The sequence below is a fragment of the Opisthorchis viverrini genome (genome assembly GCF_000715545.1).
Source record: "Opisthorchis viverrini unplaced genomic scaffold opera_v5_50, whole genome shotgun sequence".
Taxonomy (NCBI): domain Eukaryota; kingdom Metazoa; phylum Platyhelminthes; class Trematoda; order Opisthorchiida; family Opisthorchiidae; genus Opisthorchis; species Opisthorchis viverrini.
Genome location: NW_008751706.1, coordinates 1141289 through 1163173, shown reverse-complemented (window position 1 = coordinate 1163173; position 21885 = coordinate 1141289). Strand labels below are relative to the sequence as shown.

The 21885-nt window shown below is 46.2% G+C and overlaps 3 protein-coding genes across 3 annotated transcripts in view; 2 read left to right on the top strand and 1 right to left on the bottom strand.

Annotated features, from left to right (window-relative positions):
- The window catches only part of T265_13269 (hypothetical protein), a gene marked incomplete at both ends in the record, with an annotated part of 16704 nt that extends 15729 nt beyond the window's left edge, over positions 1-975 (top strand). Inside the window, one exon of the mRNA XM_009168018.1 lies at positions 892-975. Coding sequence (XP_009166282.1) covers positions 892-975 — 84 coding nt within the window. The remainder of the gene's footprint in view (positions 1-891) is intronic.
- T265_03486 (hypothetical protein) overlaps positions 1-21885 on the top strand; it is a gene marked incomplete at both ends in the record, with an annotated part of 73066 nt that overhangs the window by 45124 nt on the left and 6057 nt on the right. Inside the window, 15 exons of the mRNA XM_009167986.1 lie at positions 892-957; positions 2475-2565; positions 3104-3243; positions 3370-3497; positions 4063-4136; positions 6004-6136; positions 7574-7647; positions 7738-7787; positions 10517-10566; positions 12632-12699; positions 16198-16330; positions 17448-17617; positions 17705-17817; positions 19860-20007; positions 20106-20251. Coding sequence (XP_009166250.1) covers positions 892-957; positions 2475-2565; positions 3104-3243; positions 3370-3497; positions 4063-4136; positions 6004-6136; positions 7574-7647; positions 7738-7787; positions 10517-10566; positions 12632-12699; positions 16198-16330; positions 17448-17617; positions 17705-17817; positions 19860-20007; positions 20106-20251 — 1584 coding nt within the window. The remainder of the gene's footprint in view (positions 1-891; positions 958-2474; positions 2566-3103; positions 3244-3369; positions 3498-4062; positions 4137-6003; positions 6137-7573; positions 7648-7737; positions 7788-10516; positions 10567-12631; positions 12700-16197; positions 16331-17447; positions 17618-17704; positions 17818-19859; positions 20008-20105; positions 20252-21885) is intronic.
- The window catches only part of T265_03485 (hypothetical protein), a gene marked incomplete at both ends in the record, with an annotated part of 10322 nt that continues 6860 nt past the window's right edge, over positions 18424-21885 (bottom strand). The window contains one exon of the mRNA XM_009167985.1: positions 18424-18659. Coding sequence (XP_009166249.1) covers positions 18424-18659 — 236 coding nt within the window. The remainder of the gene's footprint in view (positions 18660-21885) is intronic.

Genomic DNA, 21885 nt, shown 5'->3' with positions numbered 1-21885 from the left:
GTTCGTTCGGTTATTAGGGACGGCTGGCCCCCGAACACTAACGAAAGACGCGGCATGTGTAGGACACGATCAACGCAAAACCCTCCCTCTATCTAACAATCGTCGTTAGAAAGTCCCTTTCGAATACGCCTATTCCTTTGTAGTACGACTACTTTGATCTTACGAAGTTGTGTTAAGGAGCGATAGATCTCTGGTACCATTATCCAAATTATCGAGATTCACATCTTGCTGTTATTGCTGTGTAGACTCGAATTTTTCTGGTCGTCAATCCGAAAACGCAGCGAGAATAATCCTGGTTGACCTTATCGTGCATATCTCCCTAGTGATTACTTGTAATGGGTTAAAAGACGGTTGCGTGTCAAAATATTTTTAATTATCGCCGTAACTTTCAACTTCAACTTTCATTCCCAATGAGACCAAGAGGCCCTATTTGACCGGGTTCTTCCGAATGTAACCCTTTTTTCCAAATGAAAGGTACTCATTTTTTGCAACATAGGGTCTAAATTCCTGTGTCCCAGTGAGCCAAAATGTGGCAGCTGGTGATATCCTGATTCTGCTAGGTTGTTTCCTTCCGACATCAATCGTGTTAAATTCCAGGTATCTGTCCTGATTATGTTGTTCAACAGTAGTCCTATTGGACATGGTGATTTCTTAAGATGATTTTGTATTCCCACTAGATCGCCCAACTTTCAATAGAATGGCCATTGTGTATCGCACCAATTTGGAGCAAAGGATCCAAACTTTTGTAGCTCACCACAAGGCACCGTGTCGGTGCGATTTAAATCAACATTTTGGCAGGAAAAGTTGTTTTTTTTCACCGCTGACTTCTTTCGATCTACCTGGTGCCTTTACCACGGCTCACTACTTTTACCTCTTTTTTATTTATTCCAGGTTGTTTGCGACAAGTTTACGACCGACGAAATGTGCAACGAGTTGGCGGCCCACCTTCTCATCACGGTAATTGACAAGACTCGTTAGCTAGTTCCAATCTACTATCATTTGTTAGCTTTCTGACCCATGGGCTTCTCTTCGGGGGGGGGGGGTTTGCGTGGCTGGTGCGTTTCTCAGTTAGACTGATCTTTACCAGGTAAACCGCACTCCATTACGTACAGAATGTCACCGGTCGATAAAACGTCACTCTTGTTTTTCACCGCCAATGTGCCTTCGAAAGAGGTGTTTCCACTGCTTTTCTCTCCACGCCATCGTCTCCTGAATGTCTGTAGGCGGTGTCAGCTCGTTTTATTCAGCGATCTGTTTCTGCGAGACGATCACTACAGTTTTTATCTTTTTCTTGCAATGCTTCCCCTTCGTGGGTCAGTTATCCCTATTCAGCGAATGACTTATCCGCAACGGTTACTCGGTAAGCCCACAAAATCAAGGACAGAAGAGGATGCCTAGACATAGAGTTGACCTCTTTAGAGGAAAATGTCGGTAGCTCAGGTAGCGTAGATGGTCGTTGGTTTGTCCGCTGCGCTGGGGAATTTGATTGCAAACGCTTCATCACCAATCGAGGTGACATCATCAGTACGCTCCTCAATCAAATTGCCCAGATCAACGAACAAGCCAACGGCCAGAGTTGGCCTCGCCCACCCAACCCAAAACAAACCAGTCCTACATCGTTTCCGCGTTATAACACTGGAACCGATTCCTTGGCCCTGTGGTGTCTGGTTTCTTCTCTTGCAGTAAAAAAGAGCTGTTGAACTCAAGTTTGACAGAATCTTGGGGTCTTCGCTTAGTCAGTGAGACCAAAGAAGGATGAAACCGTTTGTAGACTGTCGAACAATCTGTATCAACCCTGTGAGCAATGTTCCTTCAGGAAAAAAAAACGTTCCCACCGTTTGAAAATTATCTTACTACTCACGTGTCCGTATGTTTGTGTGAAAGGTTTTTAGATTCGAATCCTTTAATAAATCAAGTTTCTCCAACCCATTCCAGAATAATGTTGCGTGTGAAAAAATCGTTCAGCTGTGGCACCCTTTCGGCACCCAGCTGCCATGTCACCCGAAGGAAGCACGAGAGCTGGGATACTGCCAAGTTGTCTAGGCCTAGACAAGGGAAGTCGAGAGACAGAGATCGGGTTCGAACCACGGACCGGTCCGTAAATTCGTGCTCTGACCACTTGGCTCTCTCGCCCCCGACATGATTTAACAGAGATTACGTTGTGCTGATCAATCGTCTTCGATACTCTCCGCCAGTCCAGCACAGTTGTATACTTAGAGGCAGTCTGAGGAACAATGGAAACGCACGATTTGTGTAGTGACGCGTCCCACGATCATTTGCATACCATTATCCGTCAAACGAGTTCAACGTCTAATTACAGCGCCACTATGTAACATAACTATTTTGGGGATGAGGGCACCAGTTTGCTCATTGCAATCAAACTGATTTCACATTAATTTTGTAAAACTTTTTTTCGCAAATGAGGCCCCATTTTGACACGGCTGTTCCACATTTTCTTTCCTTTTCTTCTGAAGGACGGTTTACTTAAACCACTTGTTGGTTTCCTTCAAGAAGTCTACCCACACTCGGTGATCCCCTTCTGCGATAAACTACTAACCAAGTTGAGTAAGTTTCCGATCACTTTTGGGACTCAATTGATTTCCACTTCACTATGATTCTCTCGATATTTGGAATGCCTGTATATGCTATCTGGCCGCTCGTGATTCCGTTCAGCCTGATTGAGACAAGGATTATTGTTCGGTCCCTACTGTGCAACACGGGCATCAAATGAATGATGAGGCAAGCAAAAATGCTGCGGTGATTAGGTCCTGTTCTCTGTACCCCATTCAGAGTGACGCAGGCAGTGCGGCGTGGCCAACGTCCGGCCCGATGGAGGGGTGTGACAGAGATTAGGGAAAGTCTGGGTGATGTCCGTGGGACGGGCCTTCCAAGATGAGGCTCGCGTGATTTCCAGTGCGCTTAGTTGGAGATGTTGCGTCTGTGTTGAACACTGATGTTGTGTAGTAGATGATGATGACCTCACCATTCGTTAGCTGTTCGCTGACCTGGCAACGCGATGCCAGAAAGCCTAATGTTCGTCATTCCACGTTGGTGTTGACGTTGTGAGGACTGGCAAACATCGTTATTTCCCTCTCATTTCCAGTCCATACATCCCGCCAAGTTCGTCTGGTTCGTGCGTGCTACGATACAATGAAACAATGGTCGGTGGACGTAACCTCACTGAGTCCAGAAAACCAAGCTTTCATCTACGCGTCCCACCGTTTTCTGGAAACCGCACAAGAGGTTTGTCCATTTGCGCAATGTATTTCTTGTGTTATTTGTCAGACAGTCTTCTTCCTAAAGCGTTTCATCACTAGTTTCCCATTATTGTGGCTCATCTTGTTTACCTGGATTGTTTGTTATCCGTAGGACCTCCTTGATCCTTTGGAACACTTGGCGCGGAAGGTTCCAACCGAAATTCGCGAGTCGTGGTTGAAAGAATTGAAATATTCCCTGGCTGTGGACGATTTTATTACCACCTGCGAACTTTTGAACAAGTGAGTTTAGTCCTATTTCTTTTGTTCATCATTTTAGCCATGCCTTCGAAAGTCATTTCCGGTATATTTTATGCATGGTATAGTTGTTGTCGATTGTTAGATTATCTGATTAGATATCGAGTCTGCTTTTTCAGGCCTTTCCGTTTCTGCTTCCACACCACTCATCAACGGCTGCTTTTGATATCAAAACACCAGCCAGATCGCTCGCCCCTATAAAGCCGATCCTCACACCTAAGCAACTTGTCATGGCCCATTCAGTTATAGTAAAGATCCCTGGTTCCATCTGTTGAGCCCGTGCGCATGCATCGCTGCTTGTTCTCTGCCTCCTCTTACCAGCCTCAACAGGATGAGGGGGTCGAGATGGCTCAGAGGTCAATGCGCTCGTTCTCGATCTCATTAGCACTGTGTGCACTGAGGACATTGTGCCAATTTCCCTTTTGAGGGACCTCTAAACCAGTGTGATCTTAAGCAACCTTTCCTGAGCGTTTAACTTTTTAGGACGATATAAGTTCTTGCGAGTAATTCCCAAAACTATATCTTGTCCTCCCCGCGATTTCTTCCACAGACTGGATCCTTCTCTACGCGATTCAGCTGTATCTTTTGTAGTTTATTCTATGGTCGGCCCTTCGGAAACTGCACGTAAGTCGACAGCAGTTTTGCGTAATTAAGTCAGCTCTCTGAATTCCATGTCCATTGGTCAGATTTCGAAAACTTTTTGACGACTCATGCTCATAATCGTCGACGGCATGACATCAGTGCCATACAACTCTCATGCTAACAAATGGTGAATACTGACATTCAATTCCCTGCTACTTCTGGTTGTTCGGCAGTGGATCATCACTGATACTCATCGTCATCGTCACTGATGAAATAATGGAGCGCTTGGAGGTCTTCAAAACCCCGGCGTTCAAATTGTTGCTTGTGAGAGAGCCTTGTCACTCTGGAGTACGCAGACGACATCGTCCTCCTATTTGAAAAGTAAGGCGAAGCACAAGCTCCTCTGAATGGACTCACCACCATCTTTCGACATGCGCCTTGCACTTTCAAAGTGTAAAACCTACAGTCTCTTTGAATATACCGCTAACAATTCAAGAATAATCGGGCACACCAATCACATCACTCAATTGTGAACACGTTCGCCTATTTAGACGTGAAAATTCAGATGCGTCCAACGTGCGCTTGTCTCGCATGTCAGATATCCGGGGTTCGAATCCCGGCACGGTCATTGGGTATGCACTGCTAATGAGGTCGGAACTCGAGTCTAGTGCTTCTCCCTTTGGTGTGGACTCATTAGAATAATTGCGCTAGAACAGAATGACCGTTCAAACGAGAGTAGTGTGACTATGAACAAAATACCTATCCTGCAAAGCTCCAAAACTGCAATCAAGGAGAATCACTGGAAGTTATGACGCATTCCTCATACCTTGGTAGTTGTATAAGCTCTGACGGAAATATGTCTGATGAAGTCAGCCGTAGAATCTTGGAGGCTAGAATCACGTTTGCTAATTTGCGTCACTTGTAACATCAAAAAGGCATATCACTTGGTATTAAGGATCGCGCGTACGAGGTTACAGTAAGGGCTGTGTTGTTGTATGACTGCGAAACATGGCGTCTGCGGACAGATGATGTGAGGCGTCTTCCGCCTTTTGACCACTGATGTTTCAGAAGCGTTGCTGTTGTCGGATGGCGTCAACAAGTTCGTGACGATGTAATTAGCGAACGGTTATCTGGTTCTCAAGCAAGTTATTCAACCGGGGAAAAACATCCATCACCATCGAGTTTGGTGGCTCGCCCATGTCCTACGAACTGTCGTCTACCGAGACGAGTGTCTTCCTGCGCGTCTCCAGAATGACGCAAGTCGCGAGGAGGGGGGCACGAATGAGGTGGCAAAATGTGTGAAAGAGTTAACGAAGTTTTTGGGTGTACGTCTTCCAGGATAGGGTCCCCGTCACCCCGCTTGAGCTTTGTTGGAGACATTGCAATAAACGGCGGCTGATCGATGTCAGTGACGCTCGTGTCGTCAGTTGCTTTCCAGATTGTCTGGTTAAGGCATCTCAGAATGCTTGTCGTAGGCCAGCGCGAGATGCCTTCTCTATCCCACTCTTTTTCTCTTATTTTAGCTATACGGTTTTAAATATTATTTGATGAACTTTTTGGTGGTACGGCAGTGAAACATCGCTCCCAACACGGATGTCTCTGATGATGATCTTCCCCAACTGTTGGTATTGGTCATAGCGCCCTGTACCACTACTTCTAGGATTTCGCCTTGAGGCTCAATCTACTTGAGAGAGTTCAGAGAATGAGGCGCAAGCAACTAACGGGGAACCCCTCCTGGCTGATAAGCCGCTTCTGCATGGGTTTTCATGCACTACCAAAAACTATGTTGTGTGGTTGATTTTTTTCGGCGAGTGAAGTTCATGTCTTACCCAAGTCCTTTTTTATGTTCCAATCATCTGCTTTGCATTCCTTCTATGTACCACGTATCCTGAACCGTTTTCTCTTAAAGGTATTAACAAGCTCCTTACGACTGTCGCTGAACACTCTGACGTACAAATGCTGAAGCTTGTTGCTAAAGTAGCGCGGCCCTTCTTACCCGGAGGACTTAGCGAAGCATATCAAGCACTTTCTTGTGTGTACAAGTGAGTTTCGAATAATCTTTCGTCATCTTGCTCACCCTGATGGAAAATGTACATTTAAGAATGGTGAATGATAAACACCGGACAATAAACTACGCTATTTCCAAGACAAAAATAAATTTGCAAGTGATTTTAGACAAATGAACGTTAAGAATCTCACTTGTACGAATTGGAAGAATGCGTGCCATTTTTTCTCAAGTACCAATGAAACATTGGTACGCCACGTGAATAGAGTTCTGATTCGGACTAGAAGAAGAGGGTGTTCGGCTTTGCTTGGTCCATTCCGTTCACTGTACTTTGACCATATGGGTTGTTCGACTGAGGTCGGTGTTATCAGTCAGCTGTGCGGAACGATGGAAGTTTTGGCTGCATACGCTGCTCGAGATATTTTCTTTCGGACACTTAGATCTGGTTTGCTGAGAGGGATCGTCACCACTGCAAGACAATTTGGTGTTTGACAGGCGGAAAGACCCCTTAAGGTAACGTTAGTGGTTACCCAGCGTCCCATGTCTACCAGATACGCTTCAACCCAACGGTATTTATTTAACCTTTCACTACGCAAGAAAGTTTACGTTGAGAAGCGCGCTTTGATAACGCACCCTTTATTCTGCCTGTATAGCGTGCTTCACAAGAGTAAGCAAACGGATAAACAGGCATTGAGTTTGATTGACGGTTAAATTGTTCTTCAAGCCCGTTTCTCAGTGGTCGATGCGATTGAGATGCGTCTGAACACTCCGCTCCGACGGGCATTCTACCGGCCACATCACTTTTGAGTAGTTGTCTAAAGTAAATCTATTTCCGTGTCACATCCTTGCGTCTGCACCTCTCTAATCGACCAAGATAACCATCAGAATTCAATTTCTGTTGATCCAGAAACCTTGCGAATCTCCCACACAGTTGTGCCGCACAAAATATTCATCAATACCATTGCCAAACTACAAGGAACGAACTCACACTTATAATAAGGTCTCGAAACGAGTGACCTATTGGGACGTATATTCTCATCTGTTTGGTCTACCAAGAGTTTTCCCTTCCACTGCAGTCCATTGGTACCGCTTCTTGGAAGTGTCCAAGATCAATTTTTCACCGTGCATCGGTATCATTCATTCTATGCCCTCATCAGCTTAGGTTCAAGTCTCTTATGGTTCTGATTATGCTCAATAGACCGAGATGGCTCAATTGGTTAGAGTGTGAATTTGCTGACAAGAAGGTCCGTGGTTCGAACCCGACGTCTGCCTCTCGAATTCCTCTGTCTAGGCTTGCTGGCAGTATTCCAGCCCGCGTGCTTCCTTCGGGTGGCATGGCAGCTAGGTACCGGAAGTGTGCTACAACAACGATTTTTTTCACTAGACCGTTCTCTATTGCATCACCATAGCCCTTACAGTTAATGTTCTTATCCACACACAAACCCACTCCTGTCTTTCTATCCCCTTTCACCAGTGATGAGAAAACTACTTGGTTCGACGGTGCGTGCATCCGGTATCACAAACTCGGCCCGTTGCGTCACATGAAACGTACGTGTGTTGTGCTTCTGTTACCCTGCGTTGAATGCCCCGCCCCCCATCTACTAGTACTCTTGCATTTGTTTTGCCTTTCTACTTTAGCGCCGTCGACGACACGCGATGAAGTGGGATCTGACACCGTTGCTAAAGTGGTTAGTCTAACCTTTTGTTGGATGTGTTTGTTACGATGGCAGTTTCGCATTCATTCACACCGATGCAATGTGTGACTGCGCACTGTGTACTAAACCCAAATAGGTGTCAAGATACATTGCCCTCGGCCCTCCACAGGGACACCAAGAAGTGCACAATGGGTGCATGTCTTCAATGGCTCGAATGCGTGTTGTTCTCGATCAGGTGACTGCTGTTTATTGGCTTGCCATTCCGATAAAATGGTGACAGTGTCTATGACAGACCTATGTGGAAGGATTCCGTCCTACTACTTCATGGCACCAATGCGTCGGGCACCCCAAAGTTCCTGATGCTTATCTGCCATCTTGATTCTTCGCATCATACCATGCTGAAGCTGACATCCGGTCGTACCAGCGACCAGACCACAGCGGAGGCAGTTTCCACGACTGTATTTTCCACTGTAATTATCTTTGATGTATAATTGTTAACAAAGAAGGACAAGCTCGGTCTGAGAGGAATCATTTTATCCATAATTCACGGAGACCTGTGTTTCCAAACTGCGAGATGGACCAAGTGTTTAGAGCGCGAATTTTCTGACCGGAAGGTCCGACCTTTGCCACTCGATTTCCCCTGTCTAGGCTTGGGCGACCTGGCAGTATCCAAGCCCTCGTGCCTCCTTCATGTGGCATGGCAGCTAGGCACCGAAGAGGTGCTACAGCTGGACGATTTACGATATTTTTAAACTGCATCCTGCATCGCTAACCACCATGTGGAAAGTATTGGGATGTGCATAACTTTTTGAGACCAGTCCTACTCATCGTGAGCTTCATCACTATCAGTTGGATGCTTTTATCGAAGATATTTCTTAATTCAACTACCCAATCACACTTCGTTTGAGCTCCAAAGAGGCATGATTGTATTTTCACCAACTCCAGGTTGAAACAACCACTCCACCGTGTTTATGGAGATATTTCATGAGCAGCTGTGGACCTGGTAATTAAGATTCTTCATTGAGCAACTTCTGACAGGATTAGTGGACGACGGTCGTCCCAGTGATACCAGAGTCTCTAAAAGACGTTATAACCCGGGGTTTGTTCAAGACATTTAGTGCCCGAACAAGTAGAACATAAGATTGAAGGAAACCCGGGGACTGCGCCTACCTGATGAGCTCCAAAAAGGGCGAAACCGGTCGTGGGCTGTCGACGGATTTTCAGCAACCTTATGAGTAGCACATTACAAAGATATAAATGTATATACCTGTTTTTTTATTGGAGGGTGAGTAGTTTATGTGTATCGTTCAGCTGTCGCACCCTTTCGGTGCCTAGCTCCATGAACGAGGGTTAGGTTACTGCCAGGTTACCCAGGCTTAGACAGGGTTCGGACCTTCTGGTCAGTAAATTCTCACCTTAGCCACTGGGCTATCTCTCACCACAGTGTATGTGTGGTGACCTGCTAACTAATGCGTTACGATTATTACTACCAGAAACGTTGGAACCCATTGCGTAAAGGTTAGTTCAGAAACTTGTCGGGATCGGCAAAATTAGGTCACCGTATCAGGATTTCATCCTTTAATTTGGCTCGTTTTGTCCACCCTAAGAAGGTGGCAGATCCCCGCATGATTGAGTCCCTCTATGTAAATAACAAGGAACCCGCTCCGAACTGGAAAGTTGTGAGCCCGAGTTCCTGGTTTTATCTGGCCAATCAGAGTATGACCACTTGGAATCCATGCTTCCGAATTTTTTCTATCGACTTTTCCTTGCCGACAATTTCTGGCAAAAAGGTGCACGTTATTGTTCAGCACTCTGCCTTATTTGAATCACCCTAAATTTCTTTTCAAGTAGGGCTGTGAGACAGATAACTGTTCATCTAAATCGGATAGCCACTATTGTTGTTACCTTGTATATTGGGAATCTCTGGAAATATGCATTCTTTTCGGATACAGTGCACTCTGTTTAGTGAAAAAATGTCTGCCCGATAGGGGAAGGAACAACACCGTATCACATCTACTCATCATTTGCATTACAAATTTGCCTGTAATGTCGTTCATCTGTAGCACCCTTTCGGTGCCCAGCTGCCATGCCACACGAAGGAGGCACGAGGGCCTGGGATACTGTCAGGTTAACGAAACCTAGATAGGGGAAGCCGAGAAGCAGAGGTCGGGTTCGAACCACGGACCTTCCAGGCAGTAATTTCGCGCTCTAACCACTTGGTCCATCTCGCCCGCAGTATGCCTATAGGTAAATGGCCCGTAAACTCGACATTAAGTGACAACTACTCTTGTTTGAACGGTCGTCCTACTGTCGTGGCGTATTTATTCTGGTGAGTCCACACCAAAGTGAGAAGCACTGAACTCGAGTTTCGCTCTTATTAGAGCTCATCAGCAGTGCACATCTGATGGCCGTGCCGGAATTTGAGCTCCAAACATCTGATGTACGACGCGAGTGTGTTTCGACTACATACGACGCGAGTGTGTTTCGGCTACGCCACCAACACACGTCTGAACAAGTGAACGTTTTCAAGCTTGAGCAATGTATCCAACTCGTCGAGCGAAGATCCAGTAACTGGTTGTGACGATCGATCGACCATCCAGTCAGGTAGCGTCACAGACGCTTGTAACCCACTGAGCAACTTTTTGGTTTCTGTTGTGGGGTTTTGCGGGACATGTATTGTTCACATTTTTTCATTTTTTCATTTTCTGTACAAGAAACCTACTTTTCTTATTCTTCTCTCCGCTTTCCCAATTCATTTCCAGATCTCTGCACCAAAACAATCGATATTCTCCGTTGTTCAAGCTATTCTCAAGTTAGTTGACTATGTTTCCGTCGTTCGACCACTTTTCCACCTGATACCTAGAATTGCGTCACAGATTGGCTGCATTTCATGGAAAACGATCTTTTTGGTACATGTGGCTTTCGTTGCCACGTGTCCGGTCTTCAGTTTCTGTGTATCCGATATGCTAGTTTTGAAAAAAAGCTTTAGCCATTCTTCACATCGTGATCATTCCATATTCGAAGTCAAGTACCTTTCGCCGGCTTTACGTCCTGTCAATGCGTTCGAAAATTAGTGGCACGGCTACCTGCATTCGTGGTTGATCAGGTGGCTGTTGGTCTATTCGGTGAGCCGGTCAGTTGAGTTTCGTCACCACTCGAGGAGATACTGTCAGGGCGCTGTTGATGGTGATGTCTCCCCGAATGGCAACAAAACATCCGCAATCCGATTACCAAACTTGGCACACAGATTGACGGCCCATACTGTCATCCACCAGCTGTAGCTGGTCGTAATATTTCGAATGGAAGTAATCGTTGTCGAAATTTTTCAGTGAACTGAGACCCCTGTTTTACGTCAGATTGTCCAATATGCCCGTAATTATATGTCAGCCTCGTCTCCGATGGCATAAGTGCTTGATGAATTCCTCATCTTCACGCTAATAGCAGTGACGTGTGTGCTGCTTATCCTTCCCAGTAAAGGTGAAACTTGTTTTTCACTACTCGGCGCGTTATGACTTTGTTGCAGCGTTGAACAGTGCACTATTTACAATGTTTGATATCTTGCTGTTGGGTTCAATGATGAAGAATCGGTTATACCCCCCAAATCACTTCTCAATCTGATCCTCCAAGCTGGCATTTTCATCATAACAACCACCATGGGTGCACAAACGCCCGAAACTGGGTCAAAAACACATGTACAGCGCGTCGTATTCAAAATGTATGCGGTGACAACATTTTCGAAATCCGGACATTTTCTGGACTCACCAATGCTAACCGCCACCCAGAAAATACTGAACCGTGATTGGCTGTTGCCTTCAAATTTTCGACCAATCAGAGCTCGCCCCGGGGCTGGTGTAGAAGACAGCCCTTCTGACCAATCACGTGCGAGTTAGGTTTCTGGACTGAAGCGGCGCCCAACTGCAAGCAGCAAACGAGTTTTCACAGGATTTCGCCTAACAAGAACTGAGTAAACGTATACCCAGTAGCGGCTGATAAAAATACTGTTTCAGACAAGTTGTGGATGGTTGCTGGGTGCGCCCTCACGTTACTCTCGTTTGAGCAGTCGTCCACCTGTCCTGGCGCAATCGTCCTGGTGAGTCCACACCAAAGGGGAGAAACACTGGACTCGAGTTTAGCTCTTATTAAAGCTCAGGACTTCTGAGTCAATTAGTGCCAGAGATGCTTGAAACTTGCGGGACATTTTGTTTGGTTGTGGGTAGTTGCAACACTTGTTTGAACAGTGGACGAATCGGTCGGCACAACCAAAAGTCGTCGTTCGATGCGTCGGGCTTGCCACTTACATTACTCAAGCGTTCAGACTTAAGAATTCAGTGGAGTCCAGTATGCGCTGTCACCCCTCATGTCAGACGTACGGAGTTCAAACACCAAGGATGAGCGCTGCTGATGAGCCCTATTAACCTCAAAACTCTAGTCCAGTGTTTCAGACTGGGTGGTACTCGAGCGGGATTCGAGCCGCATGTCCTTCGAACAGAGTGAAAGTTAACCGCAATAGCTCGTAGCTCAAAATCATTGCATCCAGCGCCTCTACGCCACCTCAGGTGATGACAGCAGCTCGGAGCACTTTTCTCCGCAAGAATTTTACCACTCCAGCCATCACAATTTCACTACACCGACTGACTGAATCTGGTCACTACTTACTGCAGGTGTCAGGGACTTCACGATTTCGCCAGTAGTGTATTCTGATGTGATTTATTTGAACGTTGTTCCCAAAATGCACCAGTAACATCCGGTTTGTGGCGTTCCATTTCGAGTCCAAATATATCTCCCCAACTACAACATCATTTAACGGCAATTTGTACTGTTTTGTTTATTTTTCCTACCTATTTTAAAGTTTTATTCCCACTGTCACTTTATCCTAGAGTCCAGACGGATCCCGAAAAATTGAAAGCAACACTCGAGGATCTTCTCTCTAACTGGAGCCCCAACCGTAAGCTGTTTTTTTCGCATGACTTTGAATGGGTCCGTTTTTGTTTTTCTCTATTCGAGACTGCATTGCCAAGCCAGCAAGTCCTCATCAAACCGATTAGGTTATCTCTCAGTAGCCTTGATCGGTTTGTGAGGTGACCTCTAGGGGAACATATTGCGTCATACTCTTTCGCGTTCAGGATGGCTTGTCTGTTGGGTCGGGTCCGTGTTTGCAACCTATGTCCTCTGTAACACCATAGGACGCCACTTCCCGTCCATTTCCATTGAAGGCGGGCTGCCCAAATCCACAGGATGACAGTTCCAGGACGCCACTTCCCGTCCATTTCCATTGAAAACGGGTTGCCACAATTTACAAAACGACAGTTCCGCAGTAGATCGCAGTCCGCTTCCCGACCTGTCGGACCGTGGCTTTACACCTTTGTGGAGTTCTCAATGAACGTACAGCCAAACTTGACGGTTTTTTGTTACTTCAATTCATAAGACGGGAAAGGAAGTCTGACTGATTAGTGTATGCGAAGCGTGGGTAAGCCGTTCGCATCATTTGTGAGTCATTTCCACAGCGGACTCATCGACTGTGCAGCTCGGTCTGTACCATAACCGCCACGGTGTCACGTCTCACACCATCACAGGCCTAGTGTACTGAAAAATTCAGCGTGTTGCAGATGAGCAGACCCCAATGTGTTCAGCTGTTTGTGCGGTTAACTAAGTTATCCAAACAGACTGCTGCCCAACTTGTACTTTGCTTCTCGCAAGAGGGTGTCCGATGCAGTTAAACAGTTTACTGAAAAATTCAGCGTGTTGCAGATGACCAGACCCCTATGTGTTCAGCTGTTTAGTACGACACGCTGTTTGTGCGGTTAACAGACTGCTTTCCAACTTGTACTTTGCTTCTCGCGGTGCAGTTAAACAGTCGATTCCTTTCGTCAACTTTTAACCGTGCATAACTGTCTTTTGATTCGTTTAGCTCGGGCTCGGAAATATAGTGGAATGCAGCCATTTATTGTATTAGAATGGATTCTTTTCAGTCTACTCGTGGAGACGGAACGTAGGCAGTAGGCGGTAGCTTTAGTGCCTCCATTTTGCTCGTTGGGTGATTGGACCTTTTGTACAAGCGCCACTAACCGGCTTTCCCGGTCCTGAGTAAACCATCCGGGTAGACGGCAGCTGTCGCTGACTTTGAGTTTCTTGGCTAAGGCCCCAATACTTTGTTTCCAAGTTTGCCTAACCATCTCTAGGTCGTTTCCTCCCGACAGGAAGAGCTGTGTGAGACGAGAAACGTATGTCTTCTAACCAGCGTTTGACTAGATATTCTGTCGTGAGTGGCTCGCTTCTTTCGAAAACCACTCGATACGGGTCCCTCGATGGATATTCTCATGGGACGTCTAAAACGCCCCATTGCCTCTTCATCAGTTGTTGGCAAAGTCTGCGATCCACAGAGCCCAGATTGCATTGTAGTGGGCTGCTGTAGACGAGTGGCTTGAGTGTTTGCAGATCCTTGGGAATGGTACAACAAATAATGGGATTTGAATTATGGCGACTTCAACTGGATCCTGTTTCATTTCGATGCTGTAGAACGCCACACTGTCATGGATAGCAGCTTCTCTCCTGCTTCTGTGATGAGCGCAAATATGCCTAAATGACTGTCCTCTTTTCTGATGTCCACTAGTCTGTCGACGGGTACCCTTCAACAAACCGATTCCGGTGTCATAACTTCCGTTAACCTGTAGCACCCTTTCGGTGCCTAGGTGCCATCTCTCCCAAAGGAAGCATGAGGGCTGGGATACTGCCAGGTTGCCCAAGTCTAGACAGGGGAAGTCGAGTGGCAGAGGTCGGGTTCGAACCACGGACCTTCCGGTCAGTAAATTCGCGCTCTAACCACTTGGGCCATCTCACCCAAGCGTTATCATCGTTAGCAGTAATCGCCTAAATCCTGCGTATTGAACAATCTCGAAGAGTTAGGGGTCGTGACACGTAATCACATGAGCTCTTGTCCTGAAAGCCACAACTTCAGTTTACCCCCTTTTCCACAGCTTTGTTTGGTTGGTAAAGCTTCTTCAACAAAGTCCTCCTCTTTGGTGGCAGTTGTCGAAAGACATTTGATTCGAAGCTCTCTATTTCTGCCTATATCGACTTACTGGGGGGCGTGCTTGAAATGAACTGCGTTTAGACACAGGCTGAGGTCAACTTCTTAATGATGTCTTTTGTAACACTGTCTTCGAACTCACGTTGTCTCATACATCTCCGGTAGTGTGGGGCAAGGTGGCTCTTCAGTTTACCCCCTTTTCCACAGCTTTGTTTGGTTGGTAAAGCTTCTTCAACAAAGTCCTCCTCTTTGGTGGCAGTTGTCGAAAGACATTTGATTCGAAGCTCTCTATTTCTGCCTATATCGACTTACTGGGGGGCGTGCTTGAAATGAACTGCGTTTAGACACAGGCTGAGGTCAACTTCTTAATGATGTCTTTTGTAACACTGTCTTCGAACTCACGTTGTCTCATACATCTCCGGTAGTGTGGGGGCAAGGTGGCTCAGTGGTTAGAGAGCGAATTTACTGGTCGGAAGGTCCGTAGTTCAAACCCGATCTTTGCCTCCGGACTTCTCTTGTCTCGGCTTGGACAACCTGGCAGCTAGACACCAAAAGGTGCCACAGCTGAACGAGTGTATACTTTTGGATGCATCGTTAGATAAATCGGGGTTACGGTATGTGTTTCAGATAGACTAATCCTCAACCCAGTCATCGCCGGCAACGCAGACGCGTAAGCCCAGATTTTAACCGACCTGGAATCCACTCCTGTTCTTCTGCTTCCAAGCAATTTCAGCAGACCCATAACTAGAAACGTCATTATCCCCAAACCATGCTCTTCCTTTCGAACAAGAGATACACAATAACGTATCGGTCCCAGAAGTGATCTCCTCAAACTCTAGGTGGTCACCTACGCCAAAACCACGGTGCTGCTCGTGGTTAGGCGCTGTGATTTTGAGTAGGCCCAACTCCGCGCTTAGGAGACCCGGCCGCTTGGCGGTCTACCATCAAAACGAGTTCTCGTTGGAGGAAAATGTGAACTCGACGAACAACCATGTCCCCGTATCCGCTGAGCGCCGGTTGACATTGGCGCTTCCAGAAGGTGCCTAAATTTCCAGAATGTTGACCTACAACATACGGTAAATGATGCAGTGTACATATGTTTCGGACTTGTTGCGATTATTCTGTGGGAAACGCAACCTGCGAAGAATCAGACCGAGAACTCAGTTGGGGGACAACACCCATTATTGCGCTGACATATGATTACCTCATTGTTCAGGTCATTATCGCGTTGCCTCCACTTTCAGCTGAAAACACTTGGTGTTACTGAACTGAATGGGGCCTTGCGGTCTATTCTCAGCTAAACCTTTACAGATTTCTCTCTCTCCGTAGTTCCCAAACACACTCACAGATATGTGTTGATAATTTGCCCTGTGTGTTGTACTAAACTTCCTCTGCTCATATATATTTTCACACTAGAAAAAGCCACCGTTGCTAACCACCTTATCGCAAAAGGTGCGGCAGATGCGGTCGAAAGTATCATGAATATGAGTTCCACTCCAGAAAAAGCAAAACGTGATTCGCCATCCGTGGAGTTTGCGAAAATTGTGAGGTGAGTTGTTCATGTGTGGTTTATTTGAACACCCTGGAAAACTGCATTTGTTTTGATGGCAGGTGCACGCGGTTATTCGTTACGGAAGTTCGCGTGCTTCGCTTTGTGCAACCCTCAGTTTCCGTGTCCTCAACAGGATCTGTTGTCTTTTAGCTATTCGTATTGTTTTTCTCGTCAGAATGCGCAATGATTTGATTCAAACACCAGCGACAACCATTTACAACAGCGTCCCCACATTTGAAAGCAATTCAAGTTCTTTCAGTCCCCTAATCGTTACCAAGATTCGGCTCTTTTTCAACCAAGCACATGATGCGGACTTGAGTGTTGACCCAGAGTGATAGGCTCCTGACAATTCGATAGATCGTTTAACGATTAACTTTCCTGGTTTTCAGAACTAGCAACTGGAAAAAGCCTCTGTTTAGTACCTCATGTCCTTTACAACTATGAATCTTAAGGCCCGTTAGTTCATGTATGTTGAGGTTCCCGATAAGGAACTTTGGGTGACGCGTAGGTTCTACAATCCCGAATATCAAAAGGAAGAATTGGGTTCGTAATTCTACGCTACTATTTACACAAGGGTAAGCAAATGTGTACAACAAACCTCAATTGTTCACGTTCGTAGCGTCAACAACAAGTTCACAGGTCTGTCACTGACCAGCATAGCGCACTGTCAACGTCCACACACCAAACAGCAGCGAGCGGAATGATGGCTCAGTAGAGTGCGTTGCGGTCGTTCCCTCCGACGGCGGTCTCGTGATTCTCATTGGACGTGAGGTCACGCGGAACCCATGAGAAGACAAGTCAAGGCAGGCTCAGCAAACGGGATGTGAGCGCACATGGGTAAGTAGGTCAGCAGCGCGCATTCGCAGACAGACACACATGTCAATACACAAGTGTCGGAAAGGACGGCCTCTGCGACAAGGTGAGTGGCGGGTACGAATAGGCAAAACGACTGGATATCAAAAGTACATAGGCGGAGGAGAATTATCCTATGGTCAAGTTAGATTCAACAATGTATTCCCCTAGCTTCTCGAAATCTCTCCGTTTTAGTATTGACCATCGTGAAGCTGCTCAACCACTGGTATTTTTTAATGAATTCTTCCTTATTTTTTCCCAGCGCATCTCTTGCGGACCCTCTGAATGCAACAAATGATTCCTCCTCAGAATTGGCACGATCCGCTCTCCAAAAACTGAAACGAATGAACTCGGGACAGCTGATTACATGCCTCAAAGGCCCTCACGTAGAAATGCTATTCCGATCCTGGCCGCTCGACCAGCTAGGCGATCGTAAGCTATTTGCTCGGATATTTTCATTCTAACAGTCATCTTTGAGGTTCACCCGCTAATCCTCTTTTTTTGTGTTTTCTATTCCAGTTCTCGAATTGGTCAACAGTGCTTCGGAACACGAGAAGAATTCGTTAAATTTGCAGCTGGCAGCAATTATGATCAATCGGAATCGTCACAATATTGCCAAGCAGATAGTCAAAGTGAGTGATTTTTTGTTGTGTGTGCGGCAGATTTCGTCCTGAGGAGCAGCACCGTACAGTTGTTTCATCCTTATTGGGACTCATCAGCATTGCGGGTTTCACACGGAGCCACCAGTAGTAAGGGTTTTTACAGTATGATATCGCAACTTACCCGCTCACTAATGAAATAAAAGTAGAATATCTACCAAGTTTTACTTCTAATGGCAATTAGATCAGAGGCCTGTAGTATCAAGTCAGTCGGTAATGGTTGCGATGCTTTGTCATTCCTCCTGGTATGTGAATCTGAGAGCTCTTCAGTAGTTTGGCAATATTGTATAATGTATCATAAGGCCTGTATGGTGCCTGTCAAATTCCCTTTGTCAATGTATCAGTCAGACACGTTAGTTCGTCGGAAGGAGAAGACAAACACCTTCGGGTCGTTCCGTGATTTGGAATTCAACTGAATCAGAATATAAAAAGAGCTAACAGTCCAAGATGATGTCAGTGAGAGGCTGCAATGTAGAAACAAGGTTTCAGTGTACAAGACAAGTAAAGTGGATTTGTTCGTTTGGAGGTAGTCCTCTCTACAGTAACCCGAGGAAAATAATGAATAATAATAGTAATCGCTCAGCTGTAGCATGCTTTCACTGCCGTGTCACACGAAGGAGGCACGGGGGCTGGGATGCTGCCAGGTTGCCGAAGCCTAGACAGGGGAAGTCGAGAGACCGAGGTCGGGTTCGAACCACGGACCTTTCGGTCAGTGAATTCGCGCTCTAAACACTTGAGCCGTCTCGCTCTCAGTACCCCCAAGTGCTTGCTTCCGTACGGTGTTGAATGAACAGTGTAGGTGCTGTGCGATATTTCTGAGACTTGAATTATGTATGGTGTGTTTAATCGTGGACGGTGTGCATCTTGTCTACACCATCACTTTCAAAACTATTTTTGTTGTTGATGTTGGACGGGAATACTCCTATTGATTTGACATTGTCTACAAGCGTATAAGAACAACTGCTTCCCGAAAATTCTTGCCAAAGTCTGATCTATGAAAGGCCTTGATCACCGCATTCTTCCCGTAAAGCCTAGTGAACCACAGAACCTCTGGGGGTGTCTTGTCTCGCACAATGGAAAAGTATTTGATTCGTGTCCTCACTGTTTGGTTTTTACTCGTCCGCGCTTGATAGGTGTCATTCTTTGACAGGTTTGCTTCTGGGATAAATTCTCCATCTTGGTAATTGCCCGCAGTGTCCTTTCACAATCACCTTGTACGGGTCTACGCTCAGCGCCACCTTCATTGTGGACCGTGTTGACGCATGCTTCATTGTCGTACACCCGCAAAAAGTATATTAAGCAGCCCTGACGTAGAGAGAAAAGGTCGAGTTACCTTATTACTACATTCGTGCTTGTAGCAATATCTTACAACGTCGGCGTTGCGAGAGTCACCGGGATCTAGTCTGGAAGCCGGACTGTTACCGACAAATCCGAACCTTCCGTGATCCGCGCACAAAGTTCGCCGGTTACACTCATTTACTGAGTCCCTCTCGAGTGACATAATCAGACTGTCCCGGACATAGCGACAAACAAACTCACTCAACCATTTTGACGACCTTAAGACGACAAGTCGTGGATGCGGCTGAGACAGGCTTCTGGAAACCGTGCACGAGACTGAATCTGAGGTGGCATTTAGGAGCAAATCCTCTGCATAATTTGATGAGGCGTATGCGAAATCCTCACTTGTCTGTGATCAGAAGTGAAGAATACTGATTATGCTGAAAGGTGCCTTTTTTGTTCCTAGACATTGTGATATTCGCACCTTTTCATAGATTCCTGTACATAAGGAATCAAACTCGATCGTGAAGTAACTCAAAAGCTATCTAGAGAGGTATGTACTCAGCTGTAAGTGAGCGGAGAACATGCAAAACGATCGCGCTTCATACTGTGCATCAGCTCCCAAAAAATAAGCCATTTGATGAGGTGAAAAGTTATGCTTTCTCCTGTCCTTGTGCTTTCCTATTGTAATGTGGTTTGATTTGGTTTTTCTTTTCCGCCTTTTCTCCACGTCACAGTCAACTGGTCCCCTGCCAACCGCGTTCCTTGCCGGTAGTCCACGGCACATTTTAAGCGTACCAGAACTAGAGGCAACGCTCACTTACCTGTCCGAAAATGATCCAGATCACATGGCGACGTTCGTTGACGCTTCTCTACGCAATGCAGGTTAGCCGTTTCTCTCCACCTCCTTTTTTCGATTTTCTCACATCCTTGGTATATCCTGAGGGTTTATTTCTTTCCGACCATTCTCCTTCATTCTGCAGTTTTTACGACGAATCCTCGACAGGTAAACGACGTGGTCAACTTCGTCCGTGCCGTGGATTCACATCCACTATCTTTTAATCTTCGCGACATTTGTCAGTTACCCACAACGGATCTGATCGCACGGTTCCTCCAGCGGACACCAGAGGTGAGCGTCTCGTTATGCTTTGTTGCCGGTTCTGTTGTCCAAGCATATGGTACCTGCTAGTCAGTGGTCATCCTTGGACTACCAAATTAATTTCTCTCCCCGCACAATTCCACATCTCTTTCTGGTACCAGTATGAACTGCTTACATGTTTTTCCTCTGGCTGTGTAGCTGGCAGGCTTCTAGGCCTCTGACCAATCTCGAATCGCCTCAGACACGGTACTCGACAATCGTACTGTCAATGTTTTCGGGTCTCGAAAATGGTTGTTTTACCACTAGATAGGGAACATCGGAAGAACCTCTACATGGACCCCTGTTTGCTCATTGGCTATCTCGTTAAACGGCCAGTATCACTTACCAATATCCGGTAACGGTAACTCGTTTGACGAGTCTCAACATGTTTCCCCCAATTTGCACACACAAAAAGAAACAGATCAATGGTGCCAAGTCGTGTGCTCTTCAAGACTAGTTCATGCCAACCCACCTCGTTCCCGAGCATGTGAGAGGAAAGCACTGTTCTCGTGTACCCATTAATCGATCATATCTTCCATCTGTGGCACCTTTTTGGTGCATAGATGCTGTCCAACTTGAGACACGGACGAGGGCCGGGCAACTGACGAATCTCAAACAGGATCTATCCAAAACACACATGCAAATGTCACCCTATAGGATCAGTCACAGGCGTTTGTTTGCTTTAGACACCTCAGATTTAACAAATGGGATATTTTTGTTCGGCGAACCTGCTCACAACACATTTCCCCCATGGATCTCATGTTCCATTAAGCGCAATAAAGTTCGATAACACCACAAACATGCAGTGGCAGTGCGAGCGACATCTGTGGATGATCCCCTTTCCCAGATTTGCATAACTAGCTTGTAGATAATACAGTGTTACCAGAATGCTGTGGCCGTCTTTCCTATTATAACTATGACGTTCCACAGGTGGTGACCACCAACCATAAAGCAGTCATCACGATGACCGTAGCCGACTATCTATTATAGCTGCTGGATCCGTGTCTATGTGCGGCGCTAATTAAGGTTCCCCGCATATGCGCGGCAGCCCAATCCAATGAGCAACGACGGCCCCTTGTACTCGTATCTCTACTAGTTTTCACTCATCTCGACTGCCTGTTGTAACTGCTAGGCCCGCGTTTATCTGCAACATTGATAATGAGACTGCACCTATGCACAGTAACATAATCCGGTGGTCAATGGCGGTCTTTTATACCCTTAACTATACGCGATGCCGCTTGTCTTCGCTAGTTACAGTAAACATCAGTGCAATATATATGCCGACCGGTGAGAATAAGGCCTCAGCTATGCGTGATAGCCACATCTGACAGCCTGTTATACTCACAACTGTACTCGAGGTCATCTAACTTGGCTATTGATCGTACCTGTTGAGTCAGTGTAATTGTGCATGCATACCTAATCTAGTGGTGAACTATGGACCTAAATCTGAAAACTGTACGCGATATTGCCTATCTTGACTACTTATTGAAACTGGTAGGCCAGTGCCTATATGCGACACCGTTTAGTAGGCCTCAGCTATGCGAAGTGTCCTGATTTAACTGCCAACGATGGCCCGTCATACCCAAAAATGTGCGCGCTCTCGCTCGTCTGCTGCTTACATCATT